The sequence below is a fragment of the Haemaphysalis longicornis genome, unplaced genomic scaffold (genome assembly GCF_048455015.1).
Source record: "Haemaphysalis longicornis isolate Haplotype H1 unplaced genomic scaffold, Haemaphysalis longicornis Haplotype H1 scaffold_7, whole genome shotgun sequence".
Taxonomy (NCBI): Eukaryota; Metazoa; Arthropoda; class Arachnida; order Ixodida; family Ixodidae; genus Haemaphysalis; species Haemaphysalis longicornis.
The window spans coordinates 106611324-106634374 of NW_027526422.1; the positions used below are offsets into that span (position 1 = coordinate 106611324).

At 49.2% G+C, this 23051-nt stretch overlaps 1 protein-coding gene across 1 annotated transcript; it reads right to left on the reverse strand.

Moving 5' to 3' along the window:
- Positions 1–9795: 9795 nt before the first annotated feature.
- LOC144146783 (techylectin-5A-like) lies at positions 9796–21820 on the reverse strand. The gene is made up of 6 exons (XM_077678712.1): positions 21554–21820; positions 20515–20670; positions 18382–18524; positions 17070–17175; positions 13700–13867; positions 9796–11875 (listed from the first exon to the last, which is right to left on the reverse strand). Exons 2-6 carry the CDS (start codon positions 20663–20665, stop codon positions 11598–11600), a joined length of 846 nt encoding a protein of 281 aa, XP_077534838.1. The 5' UTR covers positions 20666–20670; positions 21554–21820; the 3' UTR covers positions 9796–11597.
- Between the last annotated feature and the right edge of the window lie 1231 nt (positions 21821–23051).

Sequence of the window (23051 nt, forward strand, 5' to 3'; positions counted from 1 at the left end):
CTTAGCGGTTTGTTTGCTCATCCTTTGGCGGATGGCTCCATTAGTCCAGAGTTACTTGATATAAGAGTTGCGAACCTTCACATAGGCCTTATGCATCAAAACGTGGCCCCGCGATTAGTCCGCTGTTTTAGATTTTCCCATACAGTGGCGCCATCTTTTGGTGACAAAATAAACTATACAAAGTAGTTCGCCGCTCGACGAGCTGAACGAAAAATAGTATTTGGGTGCTTATGTAGATTTTTCTTGCCGTAGAAGCCCAACATGTTCAACCATGCAAGTGTTTTATATGCATTCGAACCAAGAGAAGCGAAAAATTGCTTCTGTGTGTTCAACAAGATGCGTTGTTACCTGCGCATTGTCGCTGCTGCGCGTCATCTGCATTCTCCCGGAGGCAAAAAAAAAGTTAAAAATTCGCTGCGACGGCTTTATGCAAGCTTTAAAGGATTATTTAGAGCCAGTTGGTCAACTACTGGATTAGTTTTGGCACTTAGTATGATGTTGGTCGAGCGAGAACTCACATTTAGTACTTCAGGTCGGACCCATGTTGTGCCGAGTGCCCGCGCAAGCGCCAATCGGCCGAGGCAGTTGTGTAGACGCATAAACTATAGCGACATAAAACCGCCTTTAAATAAACAACGAATAACTTAGGAAAGCACAAAAATAAAAAAATTATGCCCCTTTAAAGTAAACTTTAAAGTAAATTGTCAGTTTGAATAACTACTGTGTTGTTTGGAGAGTGCGTGTGGTGGCCGCGGTGCGCCACCGTACGTACGATCGAAAGCGGGGGTGGAGGGGGGGGGGGGGGGTGTCCAGGTGCGGGCCGTTTTTTGAGGCGGAGTTTGGCAACTGCCTACATCTAAGACTTCTGTCATTAGTCATGCGCTGTAATTCCTGCCGCCATACTATCAACGTCCTATTCAACCCTAGTTACCGCCTCTGCAGTTTTCTACGTGGTCAATAACAAAAACAGTGTCTGGAATCAGTAAAAAGTCAGTGACGCCTCCACCGTCTTTGACGCACTACACACTTCAGCATATATCTCCCATCTATGGCGGGTATAGCCACGTATGTTCTGATGGGTCAGTGACTTCCGAATCTTCCGCCGCAGGCTTATGGGTACCATCTCCGGGGGCCGCTGTGAACCAGAAGCTCGGCCACAAAACATCCACTACAAAAACTGAGCTGGTAGCAGTGAGAGCTGCGCTGCAGATTGTCAAGGGCTGCTCTCCAAAACCCCGGGTAGTTTTTCTGTACCCCCGCTCTGCGCTACAAGCGCTTCTTGAGCGTGGAAGTAATCAAGGCCAGCTGATTCCTGAAACCGACGTTATACACACAGAGGCGATCCGCAAATGACACACTGTTTTGTTGCAGTGGTTGCCAGGACACCGTTGCATCACGGGCAATGTAATATCTGATCGGCTCGTGCGCGAGGGCCTATCCACGAGTTCAACAGCACAACTCCCTTTATCCAAGGAGCACGTAAACGGTATAGTAACAACTCTCGGATGGCACCTGCAATTGCAGCACTGGCTGAACCCGGACCTGCAGTACGCCCCCCTATACGCTGTCGACACGCCGTGCGCGTTTCATATACCACACAATTTATCCAGACGAGTACAGCGTGCTATACATCGCCTACGCCTCAAAGTAGCCTATATCATAGGCTTTCTTAACAAAATCTACCTGGAGACATCAACACTGTGTCCCCTTTACGGTGTACGAGAGGACACTGAGCACCTGTTCTGTGTTTGTCTATGTTTCTTCTCGGCGCGAATGATGGCATCTGTTTGCTAGGGGTGCGAAATCTCACCATAAAGTACTTTTTAGGCTCCTGGAACAGCAAGAACAGTGCGGTGCGGGTTTTACAGCTGTGGTGCGTGTCCTTGGAGACTCTGGGCTCGACTCCAATTTGTGACTGCCTCTGTCGCTTTTTAAAGCAAAGCTTTACTACTTTCGTCCAGCGATTTCGTGGAGGAAGCGCAAGGTGACCTTTTTACCGCAGGCGCACCCCCGGCGACACACCCCTCGCAGCGCATCGCGTGATTCGCCGGGCCCGCTGTCGGCGCTGCGCACAAGGCTCCGTTTTAAGTCATTTTCCGACTCAGGGGTGGTGGCCCTCAGCTGATCTGCCGGCCAAAGCCGCCACCTTCCAACAACAACAACATGCCCCGCTTGGTTGTCTGGAGATATGTGACTCATTTTGCGCCGCGTTCGCCGACAATGAAAGCGAGGCTGGGCCTCCTTCTGTGCGCGTTGAACGGGACCGCATCACCTTGAGCCGTGCTCGGCAATACAGCTACATCAAAGGTTAACCAAGGGAAACCAAGACTCAACCAGACTAAGTCAAGCTATTGCTTTGAATATAAAATATTAGCTGAGCTAAGCCCCGACCATTTTTCGTTTATTTTTGTGTGTGTGTGTCCGTGTGATCTATTTCCTTTCGTTTTTCGTTTTCTTATTTGTATATTTTTGGTATTTAACCATCCCTACACCTGCACTAACAATCTGCAGTGGCAAGCCCAGAATTATGCAAGGGTGAACTCTTCGGTGTCATTAAAGAATTGTCTCTGTATCGTTGTCCTTTTAACAAAGAGGTAGGAATTTTTTCCTACGGTTCTTGATTTGCTATTCAGGATAAACCTCTTCAGTATTATATTGCAAACAAGCCAACAAGTACCTGAGACGGTGGGTTACTGCATGTAGGATAGATGCTAATAGTATACAGGGTGTCCCAGCTATCATGCACCAAGATTTAAAAAAAGAGAAATTGCGTAACTCGAAGAAAACCTAGTGCATAATGTTTGCAATATTGTGAAGAAGCGGAGTGTAATTTTTTCGTTAATGAGACTTAATTAATAAATTGTAATTATTATCTAACTCGAGAAATACTGTCCTAATCACTAAAGTGTCAATGATGTACTTGTAGGTAACCACGAGGGGAATCTAACTGCGGCATTTTCAGCGACGAACTAATTGCGTACTCATTTATTCTGACTGATAAAGAAAGCCCGCGAAATATGAAAAATACCACGTGACGACGCTTACGTGTGTGGCGGCATACTACGCCGCCACACACGATACCCTCCGTGCAACCCAGCACGGCGACGTCCTCCACCACAGAGGCCGACGACCCGCTCTCCATCTGCAGCACGGAAGCCCCACCTTCACCGCCCGGAGTTGAACCCGACGGCATCGCACGCGCTCACCGACCACCTCCCGCCTCGCCCGCTTCTGCTACGCCACGCGAAGGCACTGATGAGCGAAACAATATTGAAACAGCCGAACCTACACCTAGGGCACTTCCAGCGGACGACGTCACGGAAACCCACCAGTCACAGCCCGCCTCGACCGCTTTTACTACCCCAGGCGAGGGCTCTGGTGATTGCCGTTGCTCCGTGACCGTACAATCTTACCGATCCTCGTCGCCAGCTACGCAAGCGTTGCACGTGAAGTCCACCACGACGTTGACGCTACGCCCGGCTCCACTGCAATCAGGGCCTGACTCGGGTGCAACGAACATCGTGCCACCCTTCGCGGAGACCAACAACACAGCCACGACTTCTGCTCCGCATCAAACGCCCCGAGAGCACCTCGTGAACCGCGACGTGCAGGATGACCAGGAGTGCGTTCGTGAAACTCAACGCCGACGTCGCCATCGACACCTTAAGCGCCCGTCGCGGAAACGAGTTTCATCGCTGGTACTTCTGCACCGCACTCTTACGAGACCTCATCGCAATTTTGACCAGCGTCTTTTGTACACGCGCTGTAAACGGCGACCACTGTTTTAGGCCCATCATCGGCGTTCCGGGACTTGGGCGCTTCGAACCCGCGCAACGAGGCTGCACCCGAACCTGTCCTCAAAACGTCGCCATCAAGCCTATAGGCGTGCTCGTACTGGCAGTAAAGCACCAGTGGACTTGCGTCACAAAAGGCTGCGCGTAAAGCGCCCATTCAACAAAAATCGCCTTGTCTACGCAGCGGCCGCGGCTGGCGTCACTCTTTCTTCGCGGCTGCTCCACCCTGCGCCAACCCGTCCCAACCCCCACTCCCAGCCTCGTCCACCAGAGGTTTCCCCACATCCCGGACGCTACCTCGCCGACGACCAGGACCGTGCCGTTAGTCAACCCCTGCCACTTGACCACTGCCTGCCCACGGACTCTTCCTGACAACGGACAAATTGTGCATACCTGTACATAGTTTGTTTCCCGCCACACTTGTTATACATCTGTCATCTTAACGCGCTACGCGCTAGGGGGGAGCCCTGTAGCGGCATCATCGCGATCGCAATCATCAGGGCCCCTATCACCATCCACATCCTTTCACCACTATCATCATCAGTGGACTAGCACGTCAGCAGTGCCACGCGCCGCGAGGGGAGATCGAACACGACCGAGCGCCTGGGCGGTCGCTTGTCTCTACGCCGCTCCCACTCCAGTTCCGGCCGGGCCTTGCGCACCCCATATAAAATGTAGGAAGCCACAGCGCACCTCACCGAGTCCACGGCTCCGCTTTCCTACAATAGCTCAATGCAGTGTCTGCTGATAGGCCTTTTAGGTGCTGCGGTTCTCTATGTTCACTACTTTCAGCATCAATGCCAGGCTGATATGCAAACTAGTAAAGAGAGGGCACTAGAGCCCCTTTGGCCAAAAACGGCTCCCTCATACAATAACTGCAGCAGACCAAAAATCTGCCAGCGAATAAAATTTAGTAAAAAATAACAATACATCCTCAAGTACCGAGGACCTGGAGAAACGACTTTTTTTTATTCCCGAGCGAGTACCCTAAAACTCATCGCCCCTGCCGTGAGCGATGTCTGGCTTCATCATATTTTATTTTAATAATTTGCGTTATTCGTCTTTGTTGGGCTTTTCAAAAACAATACTTTTATTAAGTTTACGCCAGATGGCTCCACTGGATCAGGCCAATGATGCGCTTCTTGCACAACTCGGCCATTTTTTTAGTATTCATGGTCATGATGCGCACTGTACTTACTTTAATTAGGATATCTTCAACTTGAGAAGGACTTAATGCTGTGCATAACGTAATTGTCGCGCTAGAGTTTTCCAAAATACAGACACCGAAAAACCGCGCAGAGCCCCGAAATTTTCTCGGGTGCGTTTCCACATGACGTAATGTGTCAGCGAAACAAGAACGGTAGAACCACGTTTCTCGAGACAGAGAGAGAAAGGACGAGAGAGGGAGAGAGAGAGAGAGGGAGGGAGGGAGGGGGAGAGGGGGAGAGATAGAGATAGAGATAGAGAGAGAGAGAGACTAAACATATTTATTGTTTCATAGTAAAGAGTCATTGGGGTGGCCTCCTCATTCCAGGAGTTCATTGGCACGGGCCGCGTCTTCTGCCCTCCTACCAAATTGCGCTGGACGTCGAGGGAAGAGCTGGCCAAGGCGCTCTCCAAAACTCATGTGTGGAAGGGATTGGGCGGGTCAAGTGGACTTCGTGTACAGCCGCCGACCATATGAAAAAGTGTTCCTAATTCCCCCAGAAGCGGCACAAACGGGGATACAGGGTGGGGGCTATGTAGGGGTTTCTGCTAAGGTGGGGTTAGGTAATAGTTCGCAGGGCACGAAGTATTCTATCATGGCCCTTCGGTAGTTGTTTGTGCGGTGGTGCGTACGTTTGCCTCTGTAGCCAATAGTGCGCGGTAATCTCTTGAAACAAGACTACAGGAAGCGGACGCAGACCTTCTTCTGCCGGTGCTCGGCCGGTCAATTATCGAGCTGTGAGATGGGCAATCTCGTTTCCTTAGACTCCAGCGTGCGCAGGCGCCCAGATTATCTTGGCGAGCGATAGCTCGGTTTTCGAGTTCACAGCGAACGGTGAACGTACGCACGAACGAAAGAAACTCCCCCCACCTCCCCGAAGGGGATCGTGCGGACATGCGAATGCATTGGGTGCACCGATGAGTGCGCTGCGGCAAGCAGTAACGGAGAGAGGCGTGCGCTCCACTGCATTTATATACATTTTCCGAGCGCATCGAGCGGAGAGAGGGTACGCGGAGAGGAGAGAGAGACCCGCGCAACACGCCCGCCCCGCGCGCGAGCTCTCTCTCCCGCCGAGCTCCGCGATGCAAGCGCCCTCACACGCCCGAGCGCGCTCCTCCTCTCCACTCACTCTCCGCTACTCCGCCCGAGCTCCGCGATGCGAGCGCCCTCGCACGCCCGAGCGCGCTCCTCCTCTCCCCTTTCCCTCCGCTACTCCCGCCCGAGCTACCACCTGCTCCGGTTGCTAGGCGCGCCACAGCTGTTGCTAGGGGCGAGGAGGAGCGCGGAGAGATAACACCTGCGGGCGCACGCCGACGGAGCACGACAACCCCCGACTAAGAAATGCATTCGCATTTACGACGACGACGACGACGACGACGACGAAGGCAGAACTACGAGGCGCGCGCTCACGTGCGCTCGCGCTGGAGGAATGCAGGCGCACGCCGACGGAGCACGACAACCCCCGACTAAGAAATGCATTCGCATTTAAAACACAGGCGCTGCTCGGCACCATCAACGGTATCGCACTACTGCGCAGAGAACGTGTATGCAGCCAGCGCCTCCTTGAGTAACTTTCTGATAGAACACGTCTTTAAACTCTTCCATATAACCCTTTCCGCTCCGCACTTGGAATAAACGAGTGATTACACGCTTTTACTACGCATCATCGGCACAAGACGCTGGCTTGACCTTGACTGAGCTTCAAGGGCAGTATGCAAAAACTCGGTGTTTTCTGGGTTTGTACCTGCGGTAATAAAGTCTCGCTCTAAATGGGGGCCTTGTTGCTTGGCTGAGTAGATGAAAGAAACGACGAAGGAAGCAAGGAATCAACAAATGAAAGCTTATTCACATTTTCGAGTACAGTCCACTTATAACAATATCCAACTGCCAAGGAAATCCCATCGTTATAACCGATGATTGTTATATGCGGGTTGCTAAATAAAAAGACAGAACAGAGCTCAACACATTTTATTTGCAGGCAAGCAAGGTTGTACTGCTACCTATTTGTGGAAAAGAAGTCATACTCGGTTAGCTTTGTTTTCTGCACATGAAGCTGGCGCACATCTTTTTCAAGAGCATCTATAGGTGCTTCACCTAGCTGAGCGAAGGGTCCTTGGTCGAAACGAAGTCCCTGAGGCATTATCCTTTTGGCCTCCTGCGAAGGTGCTACCTGAGTAGGCTGTGCAACCGCGCCGTCAGATTGGTCACTGCCACCCCTGTCCGTAGCACGTATCTGCGCAAGGATCGTCTCTTCAGTGAGGCACTCAGACATTTCCAAAACATCGGTTCTTACGTTTGATCCGCGGAAGAAATGAGGCAGTTGAAGAGGCACCCAGTCAAATTCAAAGCAGCAGGCACGGAGATGGAGCCAAAGCGCCGCCATCGGGAGGGGTGTTTGGAAGTATAACTGTTCCCCTCCTCCTCTCGCTCCTCGTGAGCGGCGCAGTTGACTCGTTTTTAGAGTGGTGGACGGGATGCGATGCGCATCGCGGCGCATGATGTCGGCGTCGTTTCCGTGGAGAGCCGGCGGCAGCTCGCATTTTCGGTGCTTGCTGTAACACGATTCAATCGTTATATCCAATATCGCGGCACTGGAGCATTGTAATAAGCGGGTTTATTTTCCATGGAAAGCATACAAAAGCGGACGGTGCCATAGCGGTCCATCGTTGTATCCGATATATTGTTATAAACGGTATCGTTATAAGTAGACTCGACTGTATTTTTATTGAATTACAAGTCCTCCCTATATATCGAAAAAAAATTCCGAAAGGGAAACAACCACAACTATACTCGGTTACAACTCAAGAACGGCACCACCTCATGTAGTGTATCACTCCGCCAAAGCGCCGGACCCGTGACGTCAGTGCGCGCGAGTTTTGAAAGGGGTTTGCTATGAATGCGTGATATCGTCTGCCTCGTCTCACGCAGTTTGTTTGTCGTCACTGGAGTCGTTTATAAGCATATTAAGTCCAAAAAATCACGGGAACGGCTCACGCCATGTTCAAAATATTACCAGTAACGCCCTACTTGCGCCGCGCGGAGAAACATTCGGCTACGGTGATAAGGCACAGCGGCAACTTCCGGCGCCGTTCTTAAGTTGTCACCGAGTATAGTGATGGATAGGGTAAATCGTACAGGTTCACTCAGAGCCATGTCAAGCGGGTCATAAGGGGCAGTCACAGTTGACATCATCCATCGATTCGTATCATCATGACAGCGCGAGGATAGGAGTGCTCAAATAATTCCGCGCACCCCATTCGATGCCCTCGCCGACATTTGCGTAGTAGCCGTTCAAGTTCAAGCCGTTCACGTTCGCCTCGTAGCACTTCTTGTACCACCAGGCGCCGCGAAAGGCGACCGCACAGGATTTAATGGTTGCTCGAAATATACCTTTATAGGCTAACACTTTTTTATTAACGGCTGTAGACTTGGAGCCTTATGCCACTGTGTAGTTAGCTAAGGAAGCTTTTATGGATGCAGGCCTGTAAATTCTACGCCAAACGCTTTACTAATTTTGGCTAAATGTTGCTTAATTGTCACACGTCTAAAGGTTTATAGTTATATATTGCGATGTAGCCAGCCGTAGAAGTTTTTATGGGTGCCTCTCTTTAGCTTTAGGGCAGATTTTCTCCAATAGCTGGCAGAAGACAGCTGAATGGTTTTGAGTCTGTAGAGTTATAGCTAAACAACGGCCTATATCCAGCCAAATGAGCTTTTATGGCTTTCTCTCTTTAGCTTTAGGACGAATTCTTTTCAATAGGGGGTAAAAGACAGCTAAATGGTTTTAGTCTGTAGAGTTAGAGCTAAACAACGGCCTATAGCCAGCCAAATGAGGTTTTTGGCTTTCTCTCTTTAGCTTTAGGACGAACTCTTTTCAATAGCTGGCAAAAGACAGCTGAATGGTTTCAAGTCTGTAGACTTAGAGCGAAACAATGGTCTATAGCCAGCCAAAAGAGCTTTGTCGCGGCTGGTTTATAGAACGAAAGCCATACATTTTTCTTTAGCTGGCTACAGTAACCTGCATAGCTGTGACTCTATAAACTAAACACATTAGGATGTTCTATAGTCGTGCAAAGAGAATTGTATGGTTTACATTCTTTAGTGCAGAATGCATAAAAACTTCAATATCTGGCTATAGCCTAATTTATGCCCTTTTATGGGTGGCCATAGGGACCCATAGGCGGCCATAGCTCCCCATACATTTTTCCATAGACGCCCATAAGGCATTTTTGTATGGGAACACAGCATATGTAGGCGCTAGTTGGGGCTGTATAGCTGGAGTGGAAAGCGCTTGTACTTTGAATGGTAGCAACAAGTACAAGAAGTGTTGTTATCTTTCTAGTCCTTGTTGCTACTGTTCAAAGTATAAGCGCTTTCTACTCCAGCCTACTTTAAATGGCTCAACTTCCTTCATGTGAGCGGTAATCTATGGAACGCCCTCTACGCAAGTTATGGCCCTGACGTGCAAACGCGAACGATAAAGACGAGTACTTTTGTTAATACAAGCCCAACTTCACCCCGCCTGCAGGCGGACCAGTGGGGGGAGTCCTTAGTCCAGGATTCCCTGGCTGCGGCAGGCCGTCTGGGCCCGTTTCACCGGCTCAAGCTGCAAGCCCGGTTGCGAGCCGGGCACTTGACCCATGACTGTGGAACGGTAGGAATGGATATTCTGATGATGGTCGGGTCTCCAGGAGCATTCCCAAACGTAGTGGGGGCAGAACTCTAATTGTGGCCAGCGAGAGGTAGGAAAACTCAAGTGCCAAAGCGTATTGAGAACACAGGTACTTTTATTGAGCCAATCTATGACATGACCTATAGCTTTCCACAAAATAAAGACAAATAAATCAATCAGTCAATTGGAAGAAGAAATTTCTCTCCGTGGGCGTGTGAAATGATTCTCCTCCTTCCCACGTGACCAGTTGTCTTTGCCCGTATCGTTACTCGTTAGTTGCAGAAATTGGTCGCGCCACCGAGTCGAATCGCCTGTCTTTCTTTACGTGTTGCCCCTCCTTCGGAAGCCATTTGTTACTTGTGTTACGCACTTACGTGCTCAGGGTTCTTTATGCTTTGAGCCAGCAACAATCGTATACTAAGACAGAAAATTCCAGAAGCTAAATTGATTGGTCGCGCAGCATTTTGAAGCGCAGAAGCTGATGTTCCCTACAACTTCAGTACTCATTAGACAAATACGCGTGTCCTCCGAGGCTTTAGACGTCATAAAGTCAAAAAGCAACAGACGTTATGGCACCTTTTCCAACAGGATACGATGTGCTTGATTTCGTACGGTCTGTCGCGCGATGATGGGAAGTGTACCAGAATGGTTTTTCGGATTTACGAACGTCAACGTGGACTCCTGGATATGTTCTTCTTCAGCGAGCCCAGGGAGGTGCTATAATGGCAATATTTATTGCAGAGGCGATTCATCCGGGTATCTGTATTATTCGCGCAGCAAAGTAAGAGTAAATATATCCCGTGTTTGGGAATCTACCACCTGTGCTCTTGGTAGCGCTCCTTTTCGGTGGAAATTGTGAACTTTGTGTAATTTTCTCAAGAAAACAAATATAAAACCATTGAGTTGGACTGCTGAACCCAAAGGCAAGCAGGTGGCGGGACAGTTTGTGTTTTTCTTCCCCACCCTTTTGTCGCATCTCTCCTCTATTTTCCAGTATTTAAAGAAAAATCCGGAATTACGTGCTCATGTTCGGTCAGCAGTTTTGTGGTGGTCACTTGACTGTTCCAAAGTGTGCTATCTCGCGCGAGGCGACAAACTGCCCGCGTTTCGACCTGTTACCCAAGTTTTATTCGCAGCATTAATCCACAAGTAGCGTTGCAATAAGGGTCCGTAATGCTTCTTTTTCAAATGACAACACTTTGCTGAGCCACTACACCATTTTCCTGGACGAATACCGTGCTTTTCCGCTGCCCACGATGTAGGCGCAGTCGATGATGTAGGCACTACCTCCATTATTCATGGCTATTCGACTTCGACGAGTCTGCTACGTGATGCCTCGCAGTGGCACTGATGGATGACGGAAGCGGCGAGGGAGGCAGAAAGGGATGGAGGGAGGGAAAGAGGGGGAGGGAAGGACATGCTGAACTATTTTCACTGACTTCTGAGTCGTGTGGAGCTAGAGACAGAGAGAGAATAAACGTTTATAAAAGCAAACTAAAAGAATAAAAACCATAGCCTTTTTATTAAGAGAAACATGGTTAAGAGATTAAGCTCTTTCTGAATGCAAACGGAGTCAAAGTCAAAATTCAAAATCCAAACTGCTTCCTACCGTGTCGGAATGGCGTGGTGGGATATACGTCAGCTTCAAATCACCAAGTGGTTCGATTCCGACCACGGGAAGCGTTGTTTAGGCGCTTCGCGTTTCATCATCATCAACATCATCTTGTGACCATTGTGTAAACCTATTGTGTAACGTTGCCTTTCCTGCAGTGCACTTTGGTGTTACATTCTACGGCTCAAATGAGGCATAGAACGCTTTGCTTCAAAAAAACCTATATGAGAAAAACCCTAATGGGGATGAGGACAGTAGAACTCGCATGTTAACACAGTGCCATTTCCAGCGGGCCCAGCTCGAATGGCGCCATCACAGTTCGCACGATCCGTCCGTCCGTATCATCATTAGCACGTTTGGGTAGGAGTAATGGTAAAAGTTGCCCGGCACTCCTCGCAGACTCCACTCGATGCCGTCGGCGAAGCTTTCGTGGTGGCCATTGAGATTCAAGCCATTCAGGTTGGCCGCGTGGCACCTGTTGTACCACCAGGCTCCGCGAAAGGTGACCGCACAGTTATCCGGCGCCCTGTCGTTGTCTCGGTCGTGGGTGGTGAAGGGGCAGTCGTGGCCATCGCGCAGCGAGTCCCACCCTGCGAGTTGGAAACGTCGGCCAGTAGGGCTATGCGTCGCGTGTTCCCAAACACTTCGCTCCACAGCGCTCCTCACGTAACACGGGCGATGTCACTAGGTGACCGGTAAAAAGCGCAAAGGCTCACGGGTGTATCGCCTGCTCCCGCCACTTCCGGTTCGATATCTCCCCTGCCCTCCCGTACGCCGGCGGCTTTCACACGCGTGTGTGCGTGTTGCTTATTTGTCACAGGGTGCTTACCCGTAAGATAAACCCCTACTAGGGTCAATCGGTGTTATTTATGGAATTCCCGATGCATGAGTGTTTTCTTCCCCGGTGGAAACAGATAAACAACGAGCACACGCGCGTGAAAGTCGGCGGCGCACGGGAGGCCAGGAGAGCTTCCTAACCGGAAGTGGCGGCAATCCGCGGGAGGAAACAATGTGTCCATGAGCCTTTGCACTTTTTACCCGTCACCTCTTCGCGTGATGCTGAACGTTATTTATACAGGGCTCATACGCTGCGCCCCGAACCTAAAGCGACCGAAAACATACCAAATCACTACTATTATAAATAAAGACAACGCTTAGGATTCGTCTTAGAAAACGGTTTTGCAATACAAAATAAATACAATGGTTAAACTCGCTGGGAGTTGTGGCGGTGGTGGAAACTTTGTTGATCCGAAGCTGTATAGAACGAGGCGCCGGTTCGGAGCACCGGTACACTGCAGTCCCCTAATCGACGGCCAGGAGCCCGTGGGCCACAGCGGCGACTCCGGCCGGCTGGAACATACACTCTCGTACTTGTGGGTCGGAGCTGGATAGCGTTGTACTAAGGCCTTCAGCGCCAGTACCAAAAACACTACCACGAGGCCACAGAGACCGAACGACGGGCAAGGAGGGACCACGAAGTGACATCACACATGTGACTTGGGGGGTCGCTGGACAGCAAAGCGTTGGAAACACGCGTCAGGGTAACGTCACCATCACCGCCATCGTCATCACACATTGCTTTCTCCCAGCAACACAATACCGCTTTCCAATGACTTCGCGGGACCACGCGGGATGGATAATGACGACACTAAAGCGCAGACGATGATGCTAATGAGCTCTGCAATGGTGGTGATGCTGATGCTGATACGACGTGATAACGTTTTTTTTTTTTTTTGCTTTACCCTCTTGCGCACCCATCTGGTGTAGAATGACGCTTTGACGCACCATTTTTTTCTTGTGAACGAGAACACGTTACAAAAGTACTCAACGTTGGAGAGATGGCAAATAATTTGGTGCCTTACCTTTTTAGTGTAAACAGTAATTCCAGATTTGACCGCGGTGTATTTCAGTACGTGAGAACTACGTTTGCATTCAAGAGGCCAGATGTGTTCCCCTCACTAGGCCAAATTACACGCCAGCGGAACATATATAATCACCATTATCAGACCCGGATCATGCTGTCACGGTGCGCTGTTCGCACATGAATTTTGAAAGCTAATTAATGTTCACAATACTTGAGAACAGTCTTTGTATATTTTGACAGTACTCCTAGAAGTTCCTCTCACGCTTTACTTCGTTCATTTCCACAAGCTTCCATTCAAGTCATCCGTTAGTTTGTTTTGCATGGACTGCTTCATCATCATTGCTAAAATTCTTCAAAATTCAATTGTAAATGAGCGAACAGATCAGTAACGAGTGAAATAGCCTGGTTACTGTAGACCCAAAAGACACTATTAATTGTAACCTGAAACGCTCGGTTTTCCTTAAATAACTATTGAAGGGCACAATAAGAAGGGCACAATAAGCACGGCACTGCCATGCGCGCGCCCTCCCGTGGCCAGCGGTGCACATACCTTCGGGGCCGTCGTACTTCCCGAGCTCCAGCTTGAAGAGCTCTTCCTCGGAGCCGATCCGAAAGCTCTCGTAATCCATCGAGACACTCTCTCCTGTTCCGTTTGTGAGCACGATTCTGAGCTCCGTGTCGTCCGTGTCTGACGTCAGCGCGTGCAGGGCCTTGTTGCCTGCACGGCAAGGAAGAAGTTGTTTGCAATCAAGAAAAGAGCATCAAAGGAAGGCACTGGAAGTTGCCAAGCGGGAGGTAAATTGTTACCCAGGAAAGAGCGTCGAAGAAATTCAAGGTGGAAGCCGGCTTGAAGGGACTCTGAAGGAATTTGTAAACATTGTCAGATTACTTGTGCTTGTGCAAAGTAAACTTTAGAGTCCCTAGGCCGTGTATTGGTCGACCTAGGTACGTCTAGGTTAATTTATTTAGTAGACAAATAAATTCGAAAGGGATGCTCCCCTTCCTGCATCGTCCTCGCCGGTTTCCTCTGACGTTTCCAATTTCTTCGGACAAAAAATAACTTCGGATGCCAAGCGCGTCGTTGCGGCGAACCGAACCCAAAAGTGATGTCTACAACTCTCTAAAAACCACAAGAACGCATTCCGGCACAAATGATTTTTGCAACTATAATTATGAAGTTCTCCCTTGCAGAAAAAAAAGAAACATTGACACAACCGCAATTGCATATGAATAAACCTCTAAAGCTTAGACATCGCCCAAACACATTACACGAAAGTTTTGTGTAGTTTTACGTTATTGCTGTAGTTGTTGCGGCCGCCGCAGACGGCGCATGGTATTTTTTCTTCCTTCATAAATTCAATAATGCTTTAGGCCCCCCCAAAAGATGAAAAGCATGTTTATTTAAGCCTGTCCATGGAATACCGACATGAGCAATAGTTTGAGAAATCGCTTCAGCATTTCTTTAACCACGCGAAGGCTTTCTTCATTATAAGCACCAAGAATAAGCCTTCGTTATCTGCTTCCAGTGAGGAGGATTTTCACCTAACCAATATATGCACTGGACTTGCCTTGGAATCGTACTCAGTCCAACCGGTCACCCACGTCCCACAGCAATTAGTGGCTCGTCGAACTACCGCCCTTCCTATCCCGCTGAAATTACAAGTCCGGCTACAACACACTAAGGAAACAGAGCATCGCCTAACACTGTAAACCGACAAAAGTAAACCGACCAAGCGAAACTCTTTAATCAATACATTTATCTTCTCACTCTCACTCTCCGTTGGTGGACTGCCACTCCACGGTAAATGACACCTCCATTTGTGAACGCGTAGTCATAGACAAAAAAACTCGCCCACCTTCGCAATTGAGACGCGAAGACAGAGGAAACAGCGGAGCTGGTGTTCACTAGCTTTAACTTGGCTGTTCGTAGGTGTACCCCTCTCTTAACACAAAGATGGTTAAAAAGCGAAGCTTTCTTTGCGCAAACTCAGTTAAATCAAAGTTCTCAATCTACCATCCTAAAGCCCAAAGTCCGAAGCCACAGTTAACTTCAACTCAGTCAAAGTTCAAAGCCAATGCTTGCGCTACGAACCCAAAGAAAATGATGTAAGCACCGGACGCAATGATAGCGCAATCAGATAAACGCCGGTTTCAAAGCGAGGGACCTAGGTTCGATTCCGACCACGGCAAGCGTTTCTTTCTTGATGCGAGCACTCCCAATACCTGCTCGTGGGCTTTTATGCCTTATCGCCATTTTACCTTAGGTTTCTTGGCCTAGCATTTCCTCCTTCCACTTCTCCGAGCGGATTGCCTGTAAAAGATCCGCGTGCACTGAAGAAAGCTTTGACAGCTCCGCTGTAAAAATATCTGGCATGACCAAAGTGGCTCCCATTAACAGCTGATGCTTCATGGCACGAAGCGGCTACATTTCCTCGCAGCTGTTCTTTTACAATCTCTTGAGTGTGTATGTAAAACCAGAAAATCAGCACAGGTCAAATTCAGTTGTTGCTTCCTTCGCCAATCCCTGAAGAGAGGATACCCGGCATTGCTTCATCAATATCAAACATAGGGAGTTCCCGCCGGAGCTTCCCCAGTATAACCACACTGGCTGATGCATCAGCTTGGCCGATGCGTCAGCTCGATGCCTGGCTGATGCATCAGCTTTACTTTGCTAATTGCTGCATGAAAGGCTGCTGTAGGGAAATAGACCTCATATGTCATTCGGAATACTAGGTTCAATCTTCAGTAATCTATCAGTTTTCTGTCCTTTGATACCCTACCGAAGCTAATCTCGTGGACAATATTTGTGACTGCAAACGTTTTGTGCACAAGGACAGTGTAAAATTGGGCATTATTTCTATACGAAAAAGTCAAATCCCGCATCTTTTTTTTCGTCACAATGGGAGATGTTTTGTTCGATGCTGTTTTATACTCAACCGAAGGCAAATCAAAAAAATTGCCCCCACCTCCCCGAAGGGAATCGTGAGGAAGTGCGAATGCATTTCTTCCGCCGAGAGTACACGGCGTAGTAATTGTGCCATCGCCTTGAGAGGCGCAGTACCGGCGAGGGGGAGCTGTCAGGCGAGGGGAGAGGCGCGCGCCGAGGGTGAGTGCAAACCTAACCCTTCCCTTCCCTTCACGATTCCCTTCGGGGAGGTGGGGGCAATCGGAGCCGGACCCAGCCGACTCCAGTCGATGCGCACGCCGCTAGCGACATACAACGACGCATGCTCCAGGTGCTTCAACCACGCCAAGATGCTACCACGCTTTACTAGTCCGCGCCTGTACGCAGCCGGACTCACCAGCCTCCGCTTCCCGTGCACGTCTATCGCAACGTCCTCGGGAACCAGCCGCGGAAGACACTCCACCACGCTCGGAACGTCGATGGGCACGTTCACGATCTGTCTCTTAATGCCGTACTGACCGTTGCCCCGAGTCAGCCGCCTGATGGCCATGAAGGGGAGGCGAGGCGAGATGAGGCGCTCTTCGACCGAGTTTAGATCGGGAAGGTGAGCGGGACCCCCACCTCCCCGGCGGACGATTCAGGCTCGCTTAAGAAGTGCATTCGCACTTATTCCTGGCCAATCTCCCACGTGGGTATGTGCCATGTCAGCGGCCAGGCAGCGCGCGCCCATCTCCCCCCGTTGCTAAGGAAGACGAAAAGCGCGCGCACCCGCAGCTGTTGCTATGCGGACGGCGGAAGGTTCGGGGTCGCTTATAAAGTGCATTCGCACTTAAAACAACCTTGGAAGACAGCAAATGCACTTTAGGGCTAGAAGTGCGTCGTTCTTAGCGGAGTGTGGCGCTGGCATTCGCACTGCCAATTTTCGTGCCAGAAACACGTTTCCGGGGCACGGGTCTTGGTTAGAAGACGTGCATCGTAAAAGGGCAAAACAACGCCCCCTACGGTCTCTTCGTACCGATCCAATATTCCTTGTCGGGGTCGCCGAAACCCGTTGCGTACTCCGTCCAGTTTCGGTAAAAGTAGTAGGCGTTGTTGCCGAACTGTCCTCGCCTTTGGATTACCTGCAAAAGCCAGCGATGCAGAAATAGTGTATTTGGCCGCGTGCAATACTAGTGCACTTGGTCGCATCAGGTGTATCTTCCGCATAATTGCGCGAATATAATACTAACGGTGACTGGCCATTCCAGCATTACCCGGTTTCGCCTGCAGCTAGGCAGTTACATTTGAAACGTGTTGCACAGTATTGTTCCTTTAAATGATGCATGGAGAAACAAGTAAAAGTCGTTTCATTCATCAAGAAGTGCGTTAATTTCGTGCGAGATCCTATTTTGCAAATGAAACAAATAGGGTTTTTTGCTACCATGTCCAACGACACTTGAAATCAAGTGACCTTCGTTTAATTCTAGTGCACGCCGTTTACCTACAAAGCTTAGTCATTGTAGAACAAAACGCAAAATGTGGCTTTTTGTGTTTTGTCGAGGTCTGCCCTGCGCCACAACAGATGAAATGGCAGCGAAAATCAAAGAATGCCTACACGAATGTGAATGCTGCTGGAATGCGGTTATCTAGGAAATAAAAGAATTGATCCCGTTTGTTACACACACGTAAGAAATAACATAAAGCTACAGACATATGACGCCTGCTGGTAAAAATAGGAATATTGTCCGTCAGAAAAATCTTGCAATTTCCTAAAGACACATAGCACACAAACAACGGTCATTTGAAAGTACCGTTTGAAAACCAGAGCAGTGATTGCAGCGCCTTTCTAATTCACTATCTCAATTTTATGGTACATTGCACATAACGTCTACTTACATAACGTCTACTTACGGCGAGCGACGAGATAATGAAGATTTTTATTACCAGGTCATACCGCCGTGATCTAAAAGGCCTCCAACACTTAGTTTTGTAACGTCTCAAACTGTTTTAGAACCTGGTCAACAAGCACGTCCTATGTTTGGTCTCGACGCCCACACAAAGTATGTACCGGTTCTCCCACTCGACGCCGATCGAAGAACTCAGAAACTCGCTCTAAAGATCTTTTCTCTTCCCCGCGTTCTTCAAGGTATACATAGAGCAAACTTTGAAAGCTTTGAATGCTTAGGCGACGTCACACAGACAATATCGCCGCTATTAGCGGCCTTGAGCAGTAAAAATTCAGAAAACGTAGCATGTAATTCTTTTATATTTTGGACCCCCTGGTGCAGTTGAAATAACCGGGTCTTGCATTCCGGACTCCCACGCGCAACGCATAAACGTGAACGTACCGTCCACCCTCCGCCGTCCGTGTCCATATCGCAGTGGACGATCTGGCCACTGACGTCGGTTGCCAGGGGAAAAACGGTGTAGAGGCCGCTTGACCTTTGACCAGCGTGCGGGAGGTCGCTGCAGTGCCGAGGACGAATGCTATCTGCGAAAACAATTTTATTTATATTCATTTTACACCTTGACGAGCAGGCACCAGGAAATGACAACACGAAGCTGTAACAAACCTGCGTCCCCACACTATCACACTGATGTGGAATAATCCTGGTCCCGCTGGAATCCCAGGCAATGAGGTGGTGCATAGCCTCGCCCGCAAAGTTCCGCCTGGGATTCCCTGGCCTTACCCACCCACGTGGGACACAACTCTCGACCACAAACAAGAAATAAAGCTTCCCTATCAGAATACCAGAGAACCTACTTGTGCTCTTCCTGTTACAGACAATTCTCCAACCACCCCTCACGCATTTTTCGAAGCATGCACTTAAAGGGACACTGCAGCACTTTTTTTTCATGCAACACGTTTTTAGGTTTTTCGAAATCTTAAATGCTTGCAGACCGTAGTGAACCCACACATCCAGTGCTTATATTAGGATTGATTGAGAGGTTTAACGTGCCAAAACTGCACAGGTTATGAGGTGCGTCGTAGTGAATGGCTCCGGATTAATTTTGACCGGCAGGGGATCTTCAACGTGCGCCGAAATGACGAACACACGGAAATTTTTTTGTTTTTCGCCTCCATCAGAAAAGTTGCCGCCGCTCGAACCCGTGCCCTTATGCTCAGCAGCACAACGCCTTAGCCACTGATCCACCGAGGCGAGTAGTGCTTATTATAGGGGGTCGCAAAGTACTTCAGCCAAAACTTACTTCTCTATGCTCATCAGACAACCTACAAACTTGCTCAAAATTATTCTCTCTTTTCCAGTCTCTAAGTATTTTTACTGCTGGAATTACGTCATTACAGCAGTGTAGCGGGCGGCTTTGCTTCAGTTGCAGCCATTAACGCAGTTTAAATAGCCACTTAAAAAAAACCACAAAAGCAAAGCAGAAACGGAAGATGTATCTGCTGCGACGAGCAAATCACGCAGTGCCGCTCCGTGCAGGCGATAAATATAGCTTTCACAGTGTTTCCAGACGCGAGGTTAAAAGTGAAAGCGTTTATCGGAAGTGTTGCAGATTCTCTTTAATACCCTCTTAAGTCCTGCTTATTCCTTTCTCTACCATATCCGACACTCCCCCCGCATGTTCCAACTGCCCCGAACCATATGCTAATTTCGACAATCGTAACTTTTCCCGCCCCATCGCAATTCACTCCCCACATTGTCCCCATTCTTTCCCTCCTTCAACATGGCGGACTTGGCTAGCCTTGGACCAGCTAACGGACGAGTTGGCGTTGGTGACTTTGGCCGGGGACATTCTCGACGATTAATGTTGCGTCGAAATAAGGCCGAATAAATGAGGGCTAGTCAGTGCGTTACGGCCTTCGAGTTTGAAAATGTTTACAACCGGTACACGAGCTCTATGTACAATGTGTTTTACGTTGCCCGACACGTCGTCGTGCTGAACGCTAAAGGGGCTATGCAGACCAAACATAAGTTGGGTTCATTCGAAAGATTGCCTCGTTAGAATCATACTCACACCACTTTTAACTTAAACTTCACTAAAATAAGCTTCATGTCGGTGTCCACACACCGACATGGAAGATATTTTTAATGACTGTGTCTCATCTTAGCTCCGAGACAGCTGAACACGTTTAAAGTATTGAGATTATAGGCAGGACTACGGTTTATTTCATGATTCTATTGGCAATGTAAAACTTCTAAAAGGAATATATCCACTGAACCCATAACTGTAGCCACAATTCTTCTTTTCGGAGGGGGTTATGAGGCATGCGAAGAGGGAGTTTTGACGAAATGAATACCAATTCTTGCTTACGCCCTGCCTGGAAAAAATTTCGGAGGGGGTTCAAACCCCAAAACCCCCCTCTGGCCACGGCCGCGACTGGACTTACATTTTGAAACTTACATTTTGGGCGCGTCCATGTCTAAGCGTCTAGGCTGACTGTAGTCTTATCATCGAGTAAACTTGATACATCATGTAACGTCTGATGGAGGCGCTAGCAGTGCGCGACTACTTACTTTTGATTTCGGACACTAGCTTGCCGAGTTCTGCAAGGCGCTGTTCAGCCTGCACGATGGAAGACTGCACTATGGATGCAGCCATGACGTTAGTTGCCCATGAAAGCGCGCATACGACGAAAAAGCTGCACGTTGTGACCGCTCCAGCCATAGTTTCTGCAAACGAAGGTAGCGCCAAGTTGAGACAACACGGGGTCAAACTCTCAAGACATCTCGAGGGATTTTCTTCCTGCTTTCTTCCTTTTGAGAGTACTTCCCAAATTTTCTGTGTCTGCCCCATGCGGCAGGAGCAAGAGACCTCTTCAATTTACACTAACAAGATGGTGCCAGAGACCCAGGTGTTCCGGTGTGCCGCATGTTCTTGTTTTTTTCTCTGTAACCCTGCATTTTAATGCTGTTTGCTAATCTTTTTTTTTGTTTGTTTGATAGTGTGTGCCTTGTAAGCCCACCTTGCACGAAAAATTAACCGGTATAGCACTGTATCATCATCAACAACTACACAGAAGGCGTCCCACAATGTGTGCGCCCCACGCCAAAGCAAGGCCGATGGCTCCAACACCGTGACCTCGGTCATGTGACAGGCACAGGCGGGGGGAGAGAAAAAAAGAGAGATAAGTTGAATGTTGACTGGAGACGTCAGCTCCGCTAGCGGCAGTGCTTGCTGCGCCAGATGGGGATTATTAAAATGCAGTGAGGTGGATGCGGGAGATTCAAATTACGCCAGTCAGACGGCGCTACAGACTCATCGCAGAGAGAACACGCACACTGGTATACCTGGGTTTCATAGTTAGATTGTGCACAATCAGTCATCCCATTGCTGCCGCAGCGTAAAAGTTTCTCTGAAGATCAAATTGTGGAAACTCAGAAGAGTTGAAGCTTGAGTCGGTTGGTACGTAACTTTGAAAGTGGAGGGCAGCGCAATGAACTGGACGAAGCGAAGAGACAAACACAAGCGGCTTCTAAGTTACACAAGGTTAAATTACCTTCCCCTTGAACCCCCGACTCCAGGTCCACGCTGGTCTCATTTCATGGTACGTACCGAGAGCGATGTCGCTTGGCGCTTGCGGAAAATTTCACGCTCCCAAGACCGCTGTTCGAGGTGGTCCTACGCTTCCACGCGCCGACGCCGCGTTTTCACGGACTTTCACGCACGGGCCACACACCCACGCGAACACAGCCCCAACACTAAGCCGGGTCCGGGCGATGCAGACTGCAGTTCCCTTGACGGCGAGCATGCGATTGTGGTCTTTCGCCGCAGATGTGCGAACCGCAAGGCGTCCGGAATGAGCGATTGAAACGGACTAACAAACAAACCGTATCGCCCGCAGCGGGAGCGAGCCATGTGAGACGCGTACATTGAACGGGCCTGGGAAGTACCCACAATTGCCGGCGCTATCGCAAGGGTGGTGCCCGCAGAACCGAAGGTTTCAAGAGAGAGAAAGAGAGCGAGAAAGGGAGAGATGTAGAATGGAGGAAATGCACGAAAGGCAGAATGAGACACGGAAAGATAAAGGAGGAGAAAATGAAAGACAGAGAGAGGGAGAGGGCAGCGGTCACTTTTGTTTTGCGAGCGTGTTGTTTGTCTCTACGGCTCAACGCCCTGAAGGCGTCAAACGGAATACCAGTATCCAGGGGTCACGTAATTGGTCAGTCTTACGAAGAGGGCTTCCCTCGAGCCCTCGATAGTAATCAAGTGCATTCATCGGCGAAAAACGGGGCTCATGGTGGCATGTACACGACCGGCCGGAACGGGATAATAGAGAGAAAAAAACGAGGAAGGTACAAAAAGAGAAATGGGACGACGTACAGTAACGCAATAAAAAGGGCGTAATTGAGGAGGAAAACAGACCAACGCCCCCCAAGGTGAAATCGTGCGTGAGATGGCAAGGCCCCTTTGCCTCCGTCGTCATCGCCAGCGGGAAAACCGCACAGCAGCCATTGCCCTGCAGCTCGGTTGGTGGGCTTTGCCGGGGCAGCGCGAAACAAATTCGCGGCTTTCAACGACAGCCTCGAAGTAGTAAGATACCTAAACTCGTATCTTGAATTTGTTTACAAAACTACAAATTTTCATGGCTTCTTCACGCCGAAACGCATTTACACGCGATAGAAACAAGACAAGAAAATGAGTGTGATGCGGATGAGAGACAACAGGTGGAGCATCCGTCCAACGGAATGCTTGCCAAGGGATGGTTAACGAAACAGGGGAAGATTAGTATTGTAAAATGGCTCTGATCTGTGCGAGTTGGTACACATTCGAATGGGAAGCAACTTAGACGAACACAAAAGACATGAAACACGGGACACGCGCCGCTGTATGCAGAAATGCGGGACACGATTTCAGAGGCGTGTCCTGTATTTCTTGTTGTCTATGTTCGTCTAAGTTCAAACTGCTGTTCATCTGGGGAAAACCAAGTTTTCGATGTAGTGACTAACTAAGAAAATACGGACAAAAAGAATGTACTCGGCAAGCTCGCGATAGACGCGGCTGGAAATATTTGGGAGAGGCATTCCTCATGCAGTGAGCACAAGCAGGCCGA